This window comes from Anomaloglossus baeobatrachus, chromosome 5 (assembly GCF_048569485.1).
Source record: "Anomaloglossus baeobatrachus isolate aAnoBae1 chromosome 5, aAnoBae1.hap1, whole genome shotgun sequence".
Lineage (NCBI taxonomy): Eukaryota > Metazoa > Chordata > Amphibia > Anura > Aromobatidae > Anomaloglossus > Anomaloglossus baeobatrachus.
In genome coordinates this window covers 194,754,993-194,774,904 of record NC_134357.1, presented here as the reverse complement: position 1 = coordinate 194,774,904, position 19,912 = coordinate 194,754,993, and the positions used below count along the sequence as shown (strand labels likewise).

The 19,912-nt window shown below is 42.8% G+C and overlaps 1 protein-coding gene across 5 annotated transcripts in view; it reads right to left on the bottom strand.

Annotated features, from left to right (window-relative positions):
- Positions 1-19,912, bottom strand: part of DLG5 (discs large MAGUK scaffold protein 5) — a 343,229-nt gene that overhangs the window by 15,620 nt on the left and 307,697 nt on the right. For all 5 annotated transcript variants that reach the window (XM_075349077.1, XM_075349073.1, XM_075349078.1 and 2 more), the window contains 6 exons: positions 13,045-13,193; positions 12,019-12,189; positions 8,951-9,147; positions 1,858-2,001; positions 1,601-1,728; positions 1,198-1,307 (listed from right to left, as the gene is read on the bottom strand). In XM_075349077.1, coding sequence (XP_075205192.1) covers positions 1,198-1,307; positions 1,601-1,728; positions 1,858-2,001; positions 8,951-9,147; positions 12,019-12,189; positions 13,045-13,193 — 899 coding nt within the window. The remainder of the gene's footprint in view (positions 1-1,197; positions 1,308-1,600; positions 1,729-1,857; positions 2,002-8,950; positions 9,148-12,018; positions 12,190-13,044; positions 13,194-19,912) is intronic.

Sequence of the window (19,912 nt, the reverse complement as noted above, 5' to 3'; positions counted from 1 at the left end):
CCATTAGTAACGTTACAGTGGGCGTCTTCTGTGACCTGGACGCGCCCCCTGGGCTGTCCAGATCACAGCAGAGGGAGGAGATCAGCGCCATCATTGTGGAGCTCACAGCGTATGCTGTTTGCTCCACTATACCCCTGTTAACCAACCGCCGGAATATGTGAGTACGAGCCGCCTCCCCTCCCCCCGTTACCGTCTCTGATGACACCCCATCCCTCAGCTCTCCCAAGCCCCCGCTACTGCCGCCCCCCCCGCCGTTACCGTCTCCGATGACACCCCCTCACTCCGCTCTGCCCAGCCACCGCTCTGCCCACCGCAGCCGCTGCTGCTGTGTGTGTGTTTGTCACTGCATGTGAGTACCACCGCTGATACTGTCTGCACGGCTGTGTATCTAATCCTATCCTGTCTGATACTGTCTGCATGGCTGTGCATCTAATCCTACCCTGTGTGATACTGTCTGCACGGCTGTGTATCTAATCCTATCCTGTGTGATACTGTCTCCACGGCTGTGTATCTAATCCTATCCTGTGTGATACTGTCTGCACGGCTGTGTATCTAATCCTATCCTGTGTGATACTGTCTGCACGGTCGTGTATCTAATCCTCTCCTGTGTGATACTGTCTGCTGAGCAGTGTATCTAATCCTATCATGTGTGATACTGTCTGCTGAGCTGTGTATCTAATCCTGTCCTGGGTGATACCGTCTGCTGAGCCGTGCATCTAATCCTATCCTGTGTGATACTGTCTGCTGAGCCGTGTATCTAATTCTGTCCTGGGTGATACTGTCTGCTGAGCCATGTATCTAATCCTATCCTGTGTGATACCGTCTGCTGAGCTGTGTGTATCTAATCCTATCCTTTGTGATACTCCTGCTGTCCTTGGTGACACTTTAGACATTTCTGGTCACCAAAAAAATGGCTCTGCACTATGTCCCTACATGTCATTCTCTGTTATCTGTTGTAAACACTCAGAAGCTGCTCCCCCTAGTGTTTAACAGTGGAAACAGTGGAAAATATCAAACTTAATTTTTTTTTATATTGTGCTCAATTAAAAAAAAATAATAATATTTAAACAAAACATTAAAATATTATTACTTTACATTTTTTCAGTTATTGAATTTTTTTTTTCTGCCGATTTTTTTTCCCTTTAAACAATCTCCTAAAATACACACAAATATCAATGTTGCTACTATAACACTTACTTTATCTGTTTAGTGCTTTTGTACCGGATAAAAAGGACAATTGGATAAATATGGACGCTGTGAAGTCTTTCAATTGCATGGGGAGCTATGTCCAGAAGGCAATGGCAGTTCTAGGAGGTAATCAGAAAGACATCTCATTTATAATCTATTTTGCCAGAAAGTAGGAGATGGCAGCTTCTGATGGTCAAAAGGGACTATAAACAATATGTTATATAAAAAGATAAGATTAAATACTGACTAATATGGATTGTATGTATAATTTCCTGATCTATACGGTCTTTACACACTGATTGCAGTCATCTTTGTAGCTCTTTACCAGTTTTTACCATTATTTATCTGTAAATACCTTTGCTATTTTTATCATATTCATGAACCTTGAAAGCATTGACTGCGTAAAATGTACCTTATCTGTGATCTCCTTGATTGAAGCCACTGTGGTCACATCAAAATGGCCACTGCGTCTCTTGTAATCTATAAACAGACAATCTTTTACTCCACGCTCAATGGCCTGCTGTGAGGCCTTCATTACCTCTGCAAGTACAAACAGATGAAGACAAAAATTGAGTACTGAACCAAAAATATTCAGAAATTATCATGTCATCAAAGCACAATGACTACAAGATTTCTTGAGAGAACACAACTATGTGACAACAGTCTTACCAAGAGGGCATCTGCAGAATTTCCCTGGGGACTCTCTGACCAGCATGTCCTTCACAGCATCAACTAATGGTCCTAAAATCAGCACAGGTCGTGGTGCAGTGCAGTCTACCCTCTGCACTCGTTGATACGCCAAATTCATGGAGTCTGATGAAAAAGAAATATGAACAGAAAGATCTAACATTGTTTGTATGAAATAATATTCAAATCAATATTTTTTTTTTCAAACAAAACTTATTCACCTAAAAAAGCACAATTAGAAGAAAATTACAGGACTTTATAGTATGAAAAAAGAAATGATATATAGCAACCTCTTAAAGACAACCAAATAATGTTTTGTACAATAACCATTCATGAGACTTCTGAGGCATCGCCTTTTCACGTCTTTTGCTGCATTAAGCCCTGTGCGCACTAGAAAATGGAATTTTCTTAAGAAAATTCTGCACCCTCTGAAAGATTACCGCACCTGCGTAAAAAAAACCGCAGCAAACCGCACCCGAAAACCGCATGTGGTTTGCCGCAAATTTTCTGCGGGTTGGTACCTGTGTTTTTTATGCTTTCAACACAATAAAGCACGTTGAAAAAAATATATATATGTGTTGTCATTTCCTCCTTCTTCTTAGATAGATAGATAGATAATGGATGGATAGATAATGGATGGATAGATAATGGATGGATAGATAGAGGGATAGATAATTAATGGAAGGATAGATAGATAGAGATAGATAATAGATGGATAGATAAGAGGGATAGATAATTAATGGATGGATAGATAATGGATGGATAAATAGATAGATAATGGATAGATAGATAATGGATAGATAAATAGAGGTATAGATACATAATGGATAGATCGATAGATAGATCGATAGATAGATAGATGGATGGAGAGATGATGGATAGATGATGGATAGATGATGGATAGGTTGATAGATATTACAGCTTTTATTTCTGATGTATGTTTCCCCCGCCCCCCCAACAGTATTTGTCATACAGCAGTGACCCTGAGGGACCTTGGAGAGTTCTCGCAGGGTCACTGCCGGTCGGTGACGTCACTCTATTACCACTTGTGAGACTCTGAAGTTCTCATGAGCGGTAATGTGTTGACATCACCGACTGTGAGAAATGTCCTGGTTTCATCCCTGCAGCTTCGTTCACGGAATGAGGCTGCACTGAGTACTAGCTCTCAGACATCAATGGATCAGTATGCAAGCGTATGCAATTTTTTTTCAAACAAAAACTTATTCACCTAAAAAGGCACAATTAGAAGAAAATTACAGAAAAAAGAAATGATATATAGCAACCTCTTAAAGACGACCAAATAATGTTTTGCACAATAACCATTCATGAGACTTCTGAACCATAGCCATTTCATATCTTTTGCTGCTTTAGGCCCTGTGCGCACTAGAAATGGAATTTTCTTAAGAAAATTTTGCAACCTCTGAAAGATTACCGCACCTGCAGCAAAACAACGCAGAAAAACGCACCCGAAAACTGCATGCGGTTTCACCGCGGTTTTGCTGCGTTTTTTAGGCGGGTTGGTACACCTGTGTTTTTTTATGCCTTCAATGCAATAAAGCACGTTGGAAAAAAAATAAATAAAAAATTATGTATGTGTGTGTTATCATTTCCTTCTTCTTCTTAGATAGATAGATAATGGATAGATACATCGATAGAGGGATATAGCTAATCAATGGATAGATAGATAGATAATGGATAGATAGAGGGATACATAGATAATGGATAGATAGATACATAGATAGAAAGAGGGATAGATAATAGATAGAGGGATAGATAGATAATGGATAGATAGATAGATGGATATATGGATGGATGGATAGATAGAGGGATGGATAGATAGATAGATAGATAGATGATGGATAGGTTGATAGATATTACAACTTTTATTTCTGATGTATGTGTTCCCCCCCAACAGTATTTGTGATACAGCAGTGACCCTGTGGGACCTTAGATCTGAGTTCTCACAGGGTCACTGCCGGTCGGTGACGTCACTCTATTGCCGCTTGTGAGACTCTGAAGTTCTTGCGAGCGGTAATGTGTTGACAACACAGACTGTAAAAAATGTCCTGGAGGTACCCCGGCAGCCTCGTTGACGGAATGAGCCTGCTTTGAGTACTGGCTCTCAACCAATCACAGCCACTGGAGAGCATGGAATGCGTGAATATGTTATGAGCCTAATGAGTGGTGGCTCTGGAAGATGAAAGAGCTGCCGTGGCAGTAGTGTGACAGCTGCCCGGTGATCGGTGAGAATGAAGCGCTTGCTCCTACCCTTTGCGCCAGATTCTCGTCCCCATAGACTTTATATGGGGAGCAGTATCTGGCCAAATGCCAGCCCACCGAACGTACGGTGCCGATTTCTATGTATCTGTGCATTATATATGTATGTGTCTGTGTGTGAGTGTGATATGTGTGTATTTTCTCTCTGCTGTATTTACTCTTCCTTTGCTAGTGACATCACTTCCTTGCAAAATGCAGGGTAGTGATGAACATTATGTCCCGAAAAACACGAAATACCACGGGAATAACACAATGAAACGCACAAAACTTGCTACCTGTGTTATTCCCTGCAGTATTTCAGAATTACATTACAGTCAATGGTGTAAAATATCGCAGGTACCTGCGGAAAAGAAGTGACATGCTCATTAATTCCGCAGCGGAAATTCCGCAGTAAAACCTGTTGATGAAAAAACTGCAGTGTGCGCACAGCATTTTTTTTTACCTTAGGTTTTGCTGGGGAAGGACTGCAGCAAGGTTATGAACATTTTCTGCAGCAAAACATGCGGACAGGGGCGCACAGGGCCTAAGAAGAGGCCTGTTTTGCTACGCACTGTAGAAACCTACTGCTCAAACTCTTGTCGACAGCCTTAGATAAGTACTAATCGGAGACTAATAATTCTGGCTTTGGATCATTTCATATACTGAAATGTTCATGTATCCTAAAATAGTATCAATGCAAATTTCAACCTGTACTATAAAAAAAAAAAAAAGACAAAAAAAGGCCCTCGTACCAATACGTAGACAGGAAAATACAAATGTTATGGCTCATGGAATGCGGCAAGAAAAAATTACTGTCCCATAAAACGGTTTTATAATAAAAAAGGACTATACAGTAAAAATAAATATGGGCTATACTTTTATTCTGTCTGCAGTAACTGATACAATAAGATTAATTTTATTTTTACTACATGGTAAACAGAGGAAAAGAAAACTATTGTGGAAATTAAGTTCTTTTTTCAGTCATGTCACAAAAAATAAATGATACCACTGAAAAATATTCGCCCCATAAAAAAAGCTGCACAGCTATATCGCCAGTGAAAAAAAATATATATATACAGCATAGCTCTTAAAATGCAACAATGACAGAAACGAAAGAATTGCTAGTAATTTTATGTCCAAAACACAAATGATATTAAAGAGGTTGTGGTTTGTTCCCCTTCCCATGAATATATATATATATATATATATATGTATATATATATGACCGATTCTGCCTCGCTCCTGTCCACAACATGGCAATTAATAGAAGGGAATGTGACCAGATCAGTCCTCAGCCTTCTCTAAGCTTTCCCATACGCAGTGTTTATTAGTTGGAGGAGGCTGAAGGACAGGGCTAGTCCTATGCGCATTTATTTCTAGCTCTAAATCAATTTTGAGAACAGGAGGGGTGTGCAGTAAGTGAGGAAGTCTTTCCTAACAACTTAGTCTCACTAAGTGATAGGTCCTATTTCACCAGTATGTACATTATCTACGAAAAAGGATGTATTGGGGACATGGGGTATGTGGTGGTGCACCATCACATTATGGGTGTCAGGTCCTAGCATTCCTACATGAACAGTGTCCTACAAAGTGGGTTGGTCATCGTCGGCCAGTTGAATGGCCACCAAGGTCTCCCGATCTGACCCCCTTAGACTTTTATCTTTGGGGTCATCTGAAGGTAACTGTCTATGCTGTGAAGATACAAGATGTGCAGCACCTGAAACAACTGATACTGTAAGTCTGTGCTAGCATTTCTTCTGCAGTGTTGCTATCAGTGTGTCAAGAGTGGGAGAAGAGGGTTGCATTGACAATCCAACACAATGGGCAGCACTTTGCACACATTTTATAAGTGGTCATAAAATTGTTAATAACTAATGAACAAATAAAGTTACGTTAAAACCAAGCATACCATTTTTTTCTTGTGAAATTCTAAATACGTTTGATGTGTTACATGACCCTCTTCCCATTGGAAAAAAAAAAGTTGGATCCAAAATGGCCGACTTCAAAATGGCCACCATGGTCACCATCCATCTTGAAAAGTTTCCCCCCTCCCATATACTAATGAGCCACAAACAGGAAGTTGATATCACCAACCATTCCCATTTTATTTAGGTATATCCATATAAATGGCCCACCCTGTATATGCATATAGTTCACAAATGAAGGCAGCACTCCAGTGAAACAAATCATGGATATTTATGTAGCCCACTGATGTGTTGTTTTGGCCCTATACTGAGCCTTCCTCAAACCTCATATACGATGAAGGAAATAATCATTTGGTCCCTTGCTAATTTTGTAAGTTTGCACACTGACAAAGACATGAACAGTCTATAATTATAAGGGTAGGTTAATTTTAACAGTGAGATATAGAATATTCAAAATAAAATCCAGAAAATCACATTGTGTAAATTATATAAGTTTATTTTCATTTTGCAGAGAGACATAAGTATTTGATTCCTCTGGCAAACAAGACTTAATACTTGGTGGCAAATCCCTTGTTGGCCAGAACAGCAGTCAGACTTTTTTTGTAGTTGATGATGAGGTTTGCTCACATGTCAGGAGGAATTTTGGTCCACTCCTCTTTGCAGATCATCTCTAAATCATTAAGATTTTGAAGCTGTCGCTTGGCAACTCAGAGCTTTGTTGAGGAGGACCTTTCCATCAAATACTTAATTAACCTCTTGACAAGGGATTGTGGGAAATATGTCGATTTGCCTTACATAATTCAGGTTTCAGATCATACACGTGACACAGATATAAAGATGGCTGCCATTGCCTGTTTCTCCACACCTTCCCTGGAATGCAAGGAATGTCCAGATGTCAGAAGATACCATATAAGGGAAGACCCCTGGTCAAGCTAGAAGACATCACAGACCAAACCATCAGCATGGATGCACCAGATGACGTCCCTCCCATCACCATCATCATGGATCCATCCAATGATGTCATAGACCCGCCTACAATGACGCCTACCAATCAGCTCATGGACTAACACATTGTTCGACCCACTGACCAATGAACACATCCGGACATGCCCCTTTGCAAGGTTATATCAGAGCAAGCTCAGTTGTAATAAAGCAGAGCATGGGCTGACTTCTGTCGAGGAAAGATGAATATCCGACTGTGTCTGATCTCATTTTTCAAGCATGCACTCGATCCACACCAATTAGGCTAGGCAGTAGGCAACTAGTGATCTCTGATTAAGAGTTCACCCTAACAGCTTCAGCTCCCTCCATAAAAGTTTTCTATGGGAGTAAGGTCTAGAGACTGGTCAGGCTGCTCCATGACGTTAATGTGCTTCTTTTTGAGCCACTCCTTTGTTCTCTTGGCTGTATGTCTTGGGTCATTGTTGGGCTGGAAGAACTAGCCACGACCCATTTTTAATGTCCTGGCAGAGGGAAGGAAGTTGTCACTCAGGACGGTACCTGGCCCCATCCATTGTCACATTGATGTGGTGAAGTAGTCCTGTACCTATAGCAGAGAAACACCCCCAAAACATACTGTTTCCACCCCCATGCTTGACAGTTGGGACGGTGTTCTTTGGGTCATAGGCAGCATTTCTCTTCTTCCAAACACGGTGAGTTGAGTTAATGCGAAAGAGCTCAATTTTTGTCTCATCTGACCACAGCTCCTTCTCCCAATCACTCTCAGAATCATCCAGGTGTTCAATGGCAAACTTCAGATGGGCCTGCACATGTGCCTCCTTGGGCAAAGAGACTTTGTGGGCACTGCAGTATTTTAAACCATTACGGCGTAATGTGCTACCAATGGTTTTCTTGGTGACAGTTGTCCCAGCTGCCTTGAAATCATTAAAAAGTTCCCCCTGAGTAGTTTTAGACGGATCTCTCACCTTCCTCATGATCCTGGCATCTCATGAGGTGAGATTTTGCATGGTGCCCCATATCGATGTCGATTGGCACTCATTTTGTGTTTCTTCCATTTCCTTATTATTGCATCAACAGTTGTCTCCTTCTCACCCAGCATCTTACTTATGGTTTTGTAGCCCATTCCAGCCTTGTGCAGGTCTATGATCTTGTCCCTGATATCCTTAGAAAGCTCTTTGGTCTTGCCTTTGTTGCAGAGTTTAGAGTCTGACTGATTATTAGAGTCTGTGGACAGAAGTCTTTTATCCAGGTGACAATTAAGACAGCTGTCTTTAATGCAAATAACGAGATGATTAGGAGCTGTGGGAGCCAGAACTCTTAATAATTGGTAGGGGATCAGATAGAGGGAGCTGAAGCTCCGAGTTGCCAAGTCACAGCTCCAAAATCTTAATGATTTAGATATGATCTGCAAAGAGAAGTGGACCAAAACTCCTCCTGACGTGTGTTTAAACCTTATCATCAACTACAAAAAACGTCTAACTGCTATACTGGCCAACAACGGTTTTGCCACCAAGTATTAAGTCTTGTTTGCCAGAGGGATCAAATAATTATTTCTCTCTGCAAAATGCAAATAAATTTATACAATGTGATATCCTGCATTTTATTTTGGATATTCTATCTCTCATTGTTAAAATTAACGTACCCTTAAAATTATAGACTGTTCATGTCTTTGTCAGTGGCCAAACTTACAAAATCAGCAAGGGATCAAATAATTATTTCCTTCACTGTGTATTGCAGGTTTTGGTAAAAGGTCTGGAAACCTACATCCACCACATAAAAAGGATTTTGCAGCTTTGAGATTTTTCTTTTTATCTATACACATTTTTTCACTGCTTTATTTTCATGTTTTAATTTTGTTTAATCTAAGGTTAGACAATTCAGGTACTGACATCCAGTGGACAAGTCTAGTGGTCAAGTTCTCTTATTTTCCTTACCGTCAAGGAAAGGGATAGAATCTGTGCTAATGGTGTCCAGTCCTTGAAGTTCCTTGCCATCTCGTGATCCACTGCGCTTGTGTTTATTTTTTCTGCGAAAAAAAGACCGCCTAGCAGCTGCAGAGAGGGTTTTTGCAGCACCACCTTCATCTCGTACTTCAGAAACACTGAGGCGGCGAGAAAATTCTTGTTCCATCCTAAAACAATCAAATTAATACTTGAATCACATGCAAATCAAGAACACTTGCAAACAAATAGAAATAATATAGCATAATTTAGAATCATTTTGTTTCCTGGTGAACCTCAATGCTTTTGAGTAGATACCATTTTCCCAACTTTTATAAACTTTGTAATTAGATTTGCACATATGCACAAGCTGATGTGTTTTTTTAAAACTGAATTTAACAGACGAAGAAATAATATACAGAAATACATTAAAGGGGGACTACGGAAAGAACAATAAAAAGCCACAGAACTTTAGCCTCTTCCCAAACGGGCAATTTTCTGGGGGCGGTTTCCGCACTTGTTTTTTTCCTCCCCTGCTTCCAAGAGCCATCATATTTTTTACTGCTCCGTCCATGTAGCCGTTCGACAGTTTGTTTATTATGGGATGAGGTCTACTTTTGAATGACACCGTTAATTTTATCATGTAATATATGGGAAAGCACAAAAAAAAAAATCAAAGTGCAGCAAAAAAGTATTTTTTATTTTATTTACAATGTTCAGCACACGATAAAACTGACCTGGTAATATGATTCTTCAGGTCAGTACAAATAAACATTGCATACATGTATAGTTTGGTTGTTTTTTTTATTTAAGTGGTGATTTCTTTTTTTTTAAATTTGTAATAAAAAAAACCCCAAATTGCTTGTATTGTTGCTTTTTGAGAACTGTAACGTTTCCAATTTTCAGTTGATGGTGCTAGAAGAGGACTTGAGGGCAATGAGCTGACATTTTTATTGATACAATTTTAGAGTAAATACGATATTTTAATCGCTTCTTCTAGCATTTTATTTGCAATTTAGCTTTTGCTAAACCCTATTCACTTTGTGCCAAAGCTTCAAAAAGGGTTATGGCCTGTGACAGCACAAAAATTTACTATAATGGACTACAGAAAATTGGTGTATATCATAGCTGAAAGCTATGGGCATAGATTCCATTTTCTCTTGCACATAGATGATAGATGCTTCTGGTTGGGTCTAAAAGGTCATCATATGTGGCAGACTCGGAGGTCATCATTTGACCTACAGCTGACATGATAACCCTTGGCTCCTCTGAGATCATGCTGTGATATGGATCACGGTGTCTAGAAGATAGCACAGGGATAACATCATCAGAACCTGACCCACTCAGGTCCCAATGATTTCACCGGTCAGAATCAGTGTTGTGTACCAGAATCCAGATGCTTACAGGACTCTAGAGGTCCCGGTCCCAGCCTTATTGCCAAATGTAAATAATCAATGGTACTGCACAAAGTCCAGGAAGCGTCAACATTTATTTATCATCAGTGGTCGGGAACACGTTAATGGAAATCATAACAGAATAGGGTATGTTGTCGCCAAAATCAATCAGAAATGAGCCATCAGGATGTGAGCTTGTAAATACAAAGCTGCCTTTGTAAAACAACTGCACTTAGATAATAATGACATCTAAAGGCTTGCTCACACCACCGTATTTTTGGTCCAAGTGTGATCCGACAAAAGATCAGATCACACTCAGACCAATGTTATTCTATGGGGCCATGCACAAGACTTTTTCCTTGGACCGAGGTCTGAAAAAATTGCAGAATATCCAAGTTGTCTCAGTAAATCGGATTGCACTCAGCAATGCAAGTCAATGGGTACGTGGGAAAAACTGGACCGCACTCAGATAACATCAGTGTGTGGTCTGATTTTCACCAGCTTACAGTGGAGAAGAGAGAATTTTTTTTTCTGTCTTCTCCACGTCTGAGAAAATTGGAGAAAAACTGATCGGATTTTCTTGGATAAGAAAAAAAAAAAAGAAGGTGGTTTGACTCTAGCCTGTTTCCTTGGAATAACTTATGTACCTTGGGATATAGGGTTAATCTGCAGGTTACTATCGTTACAATGGCTGCTACTCTAAGGGTATGTGCCCACGATCAGGACTGCGTCTTGGACACAGCGGGTCCTGACCCGGGGGCCCGCGCGTCTCCTCTGCAGAAGAACGTAGCTGGTTGTACCCACGATCAAGGTTCAGTGCACTGAGGTCTCTCGCTTGGGTTCTCCCTATGGAGAACGCATGCAAATCCGCAACAAACAATTGACCGGCTGCGGTTTGGAAAGACGCACTGCAGGTGAGTGTTTGCTGTGGAAAAAAACAAGCACAGTGGGCACGGGATTTCTAGAAATCCCATCCACTATGCATGCACTGTACAACTCAGCAAACACTGATTGTGGGCACATACCCTAAGAGTGCATTTACGGAGAGAAAATTACCTTGTTTCCTCCCAAGATCCGCTGGCTTTTATTCCAGGTGGATGCACACAATGGCTACAGTCTTCACTCACTATACTGTACAACAGTGATCCCGAACTTTAGTCCTCAAGAGCCACCAGCAACGCATGTTTTCAGGATTGGCTTAGCAATGCACACATGATGGAATTATCACTTGTGCACATAATTAAATTATCACCTGTCCAATACTAAGGAAACCCTGAAAACATGAACTGTTGGTGGTCCTTGAGGATAAGAGTTGGGGAACACTGCGGTACATATGCTGTGAGCTGCAGCTGTAAGCACGTTCCGGACTTTGATTGACAGTTGTTCTGCAGTGCATCTGTGGAAGCCAGGCAGCATTGTAATGCTATTTATCAGTAGAGTCTCTATTTCTGCAGGTAAATAGCATTTTCTGTGGTGATAGGTTACCATTAAATCTTATCAGGGATTATATTTATGATTTACCTAGTTATTATGTGTATGTTTCAGTAGCTTCAGTGCAACTTATTTTAATCCTTGGAATATGCCAAAACAGATATTAAGTTCTATATTAAGAAAAAAAGGTACATCCAGTAGAGGTTCACATGCTTTGTAGCAATTTTAAATACTCACATATATTTGCTGGGAATTTGACCCCTTTCAAGTTTCTGTGCATTCTCATCAAGTTGCCAACCCATCCATGTACCAAAAGCTCCTTGAGGGAGAGTGTCATCCACATATAATATATCATCCTTCTTAAAACTCAACTCCTGAGGAGGTTCAGCTTGTCGATCATAAAGTGCTCTGAAGGAAAACATTAAATAATAATGCTCCTACTGTTCTCTATTTCGAAACAACTAATATTCATAAAAGTATCATGCTTCAACTTGGCAAATAGTGATGAGTGGTGAAATAAACATGTTTACTTCAGTGACCAAGCTCCAGCACGAGAGATTGACAGCGGCATTCAACAGGTTAACAGCTGGGGGTGAAGCACCACTCCACCCAGTGCTGTTAGAGGTACATGGCACATTAGAGGTACATGTTGGCTGATTAAATCAACAAATATGTGCAGGGAAAAATGCGGGTTCGGCGTGCAAGCCCACATCAAAGGCAGGGAGACGACCCATGATACATATAGCATGTCATGGGTAGCTAAGAGGTTAAAAAGAAATAAATCTTTCAATTTTTACATAAGCCGCTAGGCCTAACATTAAACCAGTACTTACTGTTCTTTACAGAAGACTTTTCAATAGTCTCATTATGATTACAGACAGGATTACAATGAATGGTAACATCTCTACATACAATAAGTAAGACACAGCACGGAATCATAGCGGGATCATAGCTGATTCGTTTTGTGAAGTAAAACATTCCCATGTCGGTTTTTAAAAGAGGTTTTACCTTAAAGAGTTATTTGCAATCCTGTGCTGTAATGTCTACATACTTTTTTGCTTCCTCATATGCCCAGCAGATGGGATATGATCAGACATGTACAGTCAGACACGGCAATTACACAGTACTTAGCAGGGGCACATTTATAAAATTATGTCAGCACAGGAACATTTTTTTTTTAAACACATCCAATTGTGGAAACTTATTATTCCAAGATCTCTTATTAAACAGAACTTTGTTTAAATAAAGTCCCAGGATACTGACCTTATGTAAAACCCATCACCAGGCTGGTCTTTGATTTTTTTGAATTCATCTAATTTTTGCTGCACCTTCAGCTTAACATTTTCTGTTGGTTTTAGCATCTCTAGGTAGGCTTCCTCTGCTGTTTTGTTCCTCATGTCAACAGAGCCATACTAAGGGAGAAAACATTAAAAAAATTAAGTGAACAGAAAGCTTGGCATAAGAAGGAAATGCTAAAAAAAATAATATATTCTGTCCCCCTCTTTTTCTTTACTTTATTATTTTTTATATCTTTATTTGTCATTCAGGTTTTAGTTTAGTTCATTGTTGCCACTTCTTTTTATTATTATATTTATTATTTCTATATTCATCTGTTTAAGGTTTTCAATTATGACATTGCATCTTTTCTGTTATCTTTATTTCTCTATGTTACTACTATCGCGCGTCACTGTTCATATGTTTGACACCCATCTGAGTCACATGAGTTTCTCAGTGACATCCCTGTGTGTCCTGGTCGCCGACTCAATGCACAATCTAAAGGGGCATCAGATAGAGAGGTACCAATCTTTGTATTGACCCAGATTAATTTAATTTATAAAGCCCTTTCTTTTTCCTCTCCACATGACTCCCTGAGTAAGCGGAAGGTGAAACGTGTATTTGGGTGCGTGGCAGGGGAGCAGGAAGTCACCATTCAGTATGACTAGAGGTCTGTACTAAGGTTTTTTGCTGCCTCCACCTAACAAATTGCATTTTTCTATTTAGTCAGACCAACCAGTGTTTACTATAATTACAGGCCTGTATTACACACATCTGCTTCTTGGGTATATTGTATGCGACTAATCATTGCAATACACTAGGTCTGACTTTCTTGAAATAATTTTACATCAGTTATACATTTAATTCACCTTTTTTCCATTGTATGTAAAGTTTTCATATTAATTTATTTACTCATCTACTTTTTGTAGAAATTTTTATAATGCATTAAATGTTTTTTTATATATAATTTATATTTAATTAGGTGAACACAGTACTGGTTTCGGTTATTAATTTTTTATTATTATTATAATTAACAGTTGTAGCATTTTTCATGCGATCAATTGGAGACCTACCCGATGCTATCCACATGGTAAATAATGTATTTGTGCTACATTGTTTTTAGTCCTCTTTTGTACTGATGAAATCATGATTATTGAGTAAAAAGGCAGCACGGTGGCTCACTAGTTAGCACTGTTGCTTTGCAGTGTTAGGGTCCTAGGTTCAAATCCCACTAAGGACAACATCTGAAAGTAGTTTGTATGTTCTCCCCGTGTTTGCGCACGTTTCTCTGGTTTCTCCGGTTTCCTCATACACGCTAAAGACCTACTAATAGGGAATTTAGATTGTGAGCCCCAGTGGGGACAGTGATGACAATGTCTGTAAAGCGTTGCAGAATATGATGGCACTATTTAAGAAAAGTATAATAAATAAGTAATGCTGGTTTATTGTTTAATAGACTTTATGGGAGCATTTCGGATTTTCTTGTTTTAATATGTAAGTAATAACACAATTAGATAGAAAACACAAAACAAATTAACATTACTACCGTGTTTTTCCAAAAATAAGACCTCCCCCAAAAATAAGCCCTAGCAGGGATTTTCAGCATTTTCGGAGAAAGGCTTAATTATAAGCCCTCCCCCGAAAATAAGCCCTAGTCCCGGATCAATAATGAAGTGTCCGTGCAGCTAAAAAAGATACAGATACTGCAGGACACTTCATTATAGACAGCGGCACCCGGCAATTACACTCACCCGACACTGAGCAGCAGGACCTGCAGTGATCACACAACCGCACACATCAGATCTCTCACACACACACACACACACAAAATCAGATCTCACACACACACACACCAGATCTCACACAGAAACATCGGCTCACACGCAAACAACAAATCACACACACACACACACACACACACATCGGATCGCACACACATCGGATCGCATACACACTCACCTCATCCAGTGACACCGATCTCTTGTCGCCGGGAGAATCCTGAGAGGCAGTGCGGTGCAGCGCGACGAACAGGACCTGCGGCCGGACACGTGACTTGCTCTCATTCTCTGCTGCCGTAAGTGCTGGATGTGATGTGATGTGATGTGTGTGTGTGTGCAATCAGCTGTGTGTGTGTGTGTCTGCGATCGGCTGTGTTTTTCTGCGATCGGCTGTGTGTGTCTGCGTTCAGATGTGTGTATCTGTGATCGGCTGTGTGTGCCTGTGATCGGATGTGTGTATCTGTGATCGGCTGTGTGTGCCTGCGATCGGATGTGTGTATCTGTGATGGCTGTGCGTGCCTGCGATCTGCTGTCTGTGATCTCCTGTGTATATCTGCGATCTGCTGTGTGTGTATCTGTGATCGGCTGTGTGTATCTGTGATTGGCTGTGTGTGATCTGCTGTGTGTATCTGTGATCAGCTGTGTGTGCCTGTGATCTGCTGTGTGTGATCTGCTGTGTATATCTGTGATCTGCTGTGTGTGTGTGTGTGTGTGTGTGTGTGTGTCTGTGTGTGATCTGCTGTGTGTGTCTGGGATCTTCTGTGTGTGTCAGTATGTCAGCTAGCAGCAGGGTAGGATGGCGTGCAGCACCGACCGGAGATCACAGGAGGACCTGGGAACCACGCAGACGTCCTGGTCTGGTGAGTACGAGTCTCCTGGGAAGTGGGGGGGTCTGCTTTTTTGGGGGGTAAACTTACTTCCAACCATGTTTCTCAAAGAATAAGACCTCCTCCAAAAATAAGCCCTAGCGCTTTTTTGGGGGGCAAAAAAAATTATAAGACTGTCTTATTTTTGGAAAAACACGGTAGTTATAAAGAATTCAAGCATGATGATTTGTACTAATAAAGAAGTTAGGAACTTCATAGTCTATAAAACGATATCACTATATGTAAAAATTTTAGATGATAGAAGCACCATCACAACACTAAAGAGAATGTGTCAAGGTTTTTTCTACACCTTGCTATGTAATCTAAGAGCAGCATGGTGTAGGGGCAGAGACCACAATTCCAACACTTTGTCGCTTACAAACAACTTGCTGCAGTTTTGATAAAATACCAGTTTTATCTGCTGCAGATCTTACCAGTTTTCTAAATGCTGAGCTCTGTATAACCTCCCCCACAACACGGATTGACCGCTTCCTGTGTACACTGTGCATTGGCAGAAAGCTGCCACTCCGTGGTGGGGGCTGGGTTATACAGAGCTTATGGATAAGAAGGACTACCTCCAAGCACGTTTACTAGTCCTCTAGTGATAATTTACTGCTGATAAAACAGCTATTCTATAAAAACTACAGTAAGTGAAATCAGGGTATCTCTATACATTACGCTGCTCACAGATTAGGTGGCAAAAACCTGGTGAAAAATTCTGTTTCTTCAGCGCTCTATTGGGAGACCCAGACGATTGGGGTATAGCTACTGCCCTCCGGAGGCCACACAAAGCACTACACTAAAAAGTGCAAGGCCCCTCCCCTTCTGGCTATACCCCCCCGTGGTATCACGGGTACTCCAGTTTTCAAGCTTTGTGCGAAGGAGGTCAGACATTCCATGCATAGCTCCACAGATTTTAGTCAGCAGTAGCTGCTGACTATTTCGGATGGAAGAAAAGAGGGCCCATATAGGGTTCCCAGCATGCTCCCTTCTCACCCGTAGATGGTGTTGTAAGGTTGAGGTACCTATTGCTGGTACAGGGGCTGGAGCCCCACATGCTGTTTTCCTTCCACATCCCCTTGTAGGGCTCTGTGGAAGTGGGATCCTGCCGGCCTCAAAGCTCTGACGCCGGGCTCCATCCACAGACCCATAGCACCTGGTGGATGCCGAGCAGGAGTACCATCAGGGACAAGGCCCTGCATCATACAGGTACTCTGTGTCCCCGGCAGGCACAGACACACTCCGGGCTGGCTGGGTGTTGTAGTGCGCCGGGGACCGTAACGCTAGAGCTAGTGTTCCTACAGTTTAACTGGGGGACTTTTTTCTGTGTTGTGGGAACGCAGCGCCGACCCCCGCTGGACCGGCGGCGCTGCTGTGACTTTTAGTTCGCCGGGGACACGCCGACCGCGCTTTTACGGCGGTGGCGTTTATAAATCTAGTCCCCGGCTTTTGCGGCCTAGGACGCCGGCAGCTCCGATTCGTTCCCGCCCCCACCCTGTCAATCAGGGTAGGGGAGAGACGCTGTTTCACGGCAGCGACGAGGGCTGGAGCCTGATTTACATGCTCCAGCCCTCTCACTAGGCACAGAGGGAAGCAGGCTTCCCGCTCTTAGTCAGGAACGCCCAGGGCCCGCCCCCCCTCCTCTCTCAGGACGCCGGCAGCCATTACATGCATGTCTGGCTGGAGGAGGGACGCAAGGCTCTGGGAGACCTGGACTAGGGGGCTTTGGAGATCACACACCCGCTCTTAAGCGGGCGGTAAGCGGCTTTTCAGCTGGCCCCTCTAGTGCCTCAGTGTGTTTTAGTGTACTGTGTCACTGGACATATATATATTTCCTTATTGCTTGCACTGTGAGGTCGCTTCCTGGCTGTATACCCAGATCGCTCTGAGGAGGCAGCAACATGTCATCCACAAAACGCAAGGCTGCCAAGGCTAGGGCTGTGTACACTGCGTGTGCTGCATGTGGGGCTGCTCTACCAGCAGGCTCCAAGGACCCCCATTGTGTGCAATGCTCAGATCCGGTGCTGCTTCGCCAGCCGGAGTCAGGAGAGATAGTGACCCAGGCTGAGACGCCTGTAAGTCCTGCCCCGGTGTCAGGGACAGACTTTGCAGTTTTTGCTGATAATATGTCTGTGACTATGGCAAAAATCCTTGAAACTTTGCAATCCATGCCTGGGGCTCAGTCTATGGACACGGCGAGGTCTCTGTCCTCTAATCCCCCTCAGTTGGATTTAATCCAGACTGCAAGGGGGTCCCCGGCTTCACAGACTGAGTATTATGACTCAGATGATAGCCCCAGCCACCCTAAGCGGGCTCGCTGGGAAAGACCCTCAACGTCATCACACTGCTCAGGGTCTCAGCGCAATCAGTCGCTCTGTGATGCGTCTGATGAGAGTGATCAGGAGTCTTATCCTGGAACCCCTCTCAATCTGGATACCCCGGATGGGGACGCCATGGTAAACGAGCTTATCTCAGCCATCAATAGACTGTTGGATATTTCTCCCCCAGCCCCTTCTGCAGAGGAGGCAGCTGCAGAGCAGGAGAAGTTTCGTTTTCTCTATCCCAAGCGTAAATTAAGTGCTTTCTTGGATCACTCTGACTTCAGAGAGTCAATCCAGAAACACGACGCTCATCCAGAAAGGCGTTTCTCTAAACGTTCTAAGGATACACGTTTTCCTTTCCCCCCTGATGTGGTCAAGCGCTGGACCCAGTGTCCAAAAGTTGACCCCCCGATTTCCAAACTTGCAGCTAGATCCATAGTTGCAGTGGAGGATGGCGCTTCACTTAAGGATGCCAATGACAGACAGATGGACCTCTGGTTAAAATCTGTCTATGAAGCTATCGGCGCGTCGTTTGCTCCAGCATTCGCAGCCGTATGGGCACTCCAAGCTATTTCAGCAGGGTTAGCAAAAGTGGATGCTATCTTACATCCAGCGGTGCCGCAAGTGGCGTCCCTTACCTCGCAGATGTCCGCGATTGCGTCTTACGCTATCAATGCGGTCCTAGAATCTACCAGCCGCACCTCAATGGCGTCCGCCAATTCGGTAGTTTTGCGCAGAGCCTTGTGGTTAAAGGACTGGAAAGCAGATGCTGGTTCCAAAAAATGTTTAACCAGCCTGCCTTTATCTAGAGATAGACTGTTTGGCGAGCCATTGGCTGACATCATTAAACAGTCCAAGGGTAAAGACTCTTCTTTGCCCCAGCCCAGATCAAGCAAACCTCAGCAGAAAAAATGGCAGCAGAGGTTTCAGTCCTTTCGAGGTTCGGGCAAGACACAATTCTCCTCGTCCAAAGGGACTCAGAGGACGCAAAGAAGCTCAGATTCCTGGCGGGCTCACGCGCGCCCCAAGAAAGCAAATGGAGGAACCGCTTCCAAAGCGGCTACCTCATGACTTCCAGCTCCCCCCCTCCGCATCTCCGGTCGGGGGCAGGCTCTCCCGCTTTTCCGTTATTTGGATGTCACAGGTCAAAGACCGGTGGGTGACAGACATTTTGTCTCGCGGGTACAGAATCGAGTTCAGTTCTCGTCCTCCAGCTCGGTTCTTCAGAACCTCCCCACATCCAGACCGAGCAGATGCCCTGCTGCAGGCGGTGGACTCCCTAAGAGCGGAAGGAGTAGTGGTTCCTGTACCGCCTCAGGAACAAGGGAGAGGGTTTTACTCCAATCTCTTTGTGGTTCCAAAAAAGGACGGCTCGTTCCGTCCTGTTCTGGATCTAAAGCTGCTCAACAAACATGTGCACGCCAGGCGGTTCCGGATGGAAACCCTCCGCTCTGTCGTGGCCTCAATGTCTCAAGGAGACTTCCTTGCCTCAATAGACATCAAAGATGCTTATCTCCACGTGCCAATTGCTACAGAACATCAACGTTTTCTACGTTTTGTGATAGGAAACGAACATCTTCAGTTCGTAGCTCTGCCATTCGGTCTGGCGACAGCCCCACGGGTTTTCACCAAGGTCATGGCGGCAGTGGTAGCGGTCTTGCACTCTCAGGGACACTCGGTGATCCCTTACCTAGACGATCTACTTGTCAAGGCACCCTCTCAAGAGGCATGCCAACTCAGTCTACATGCTACACTGGAGACTCTACAGACGTTCGGATGGATCATCAACTTTCCAAAGTCGAATCTGTCTCCGACACAGTCACTAACGTATCTTGGCATGGAGTTCCATACTCGAGCAGCGAGAGTGAAGCTTCCGCTGAACAAGCAGCGG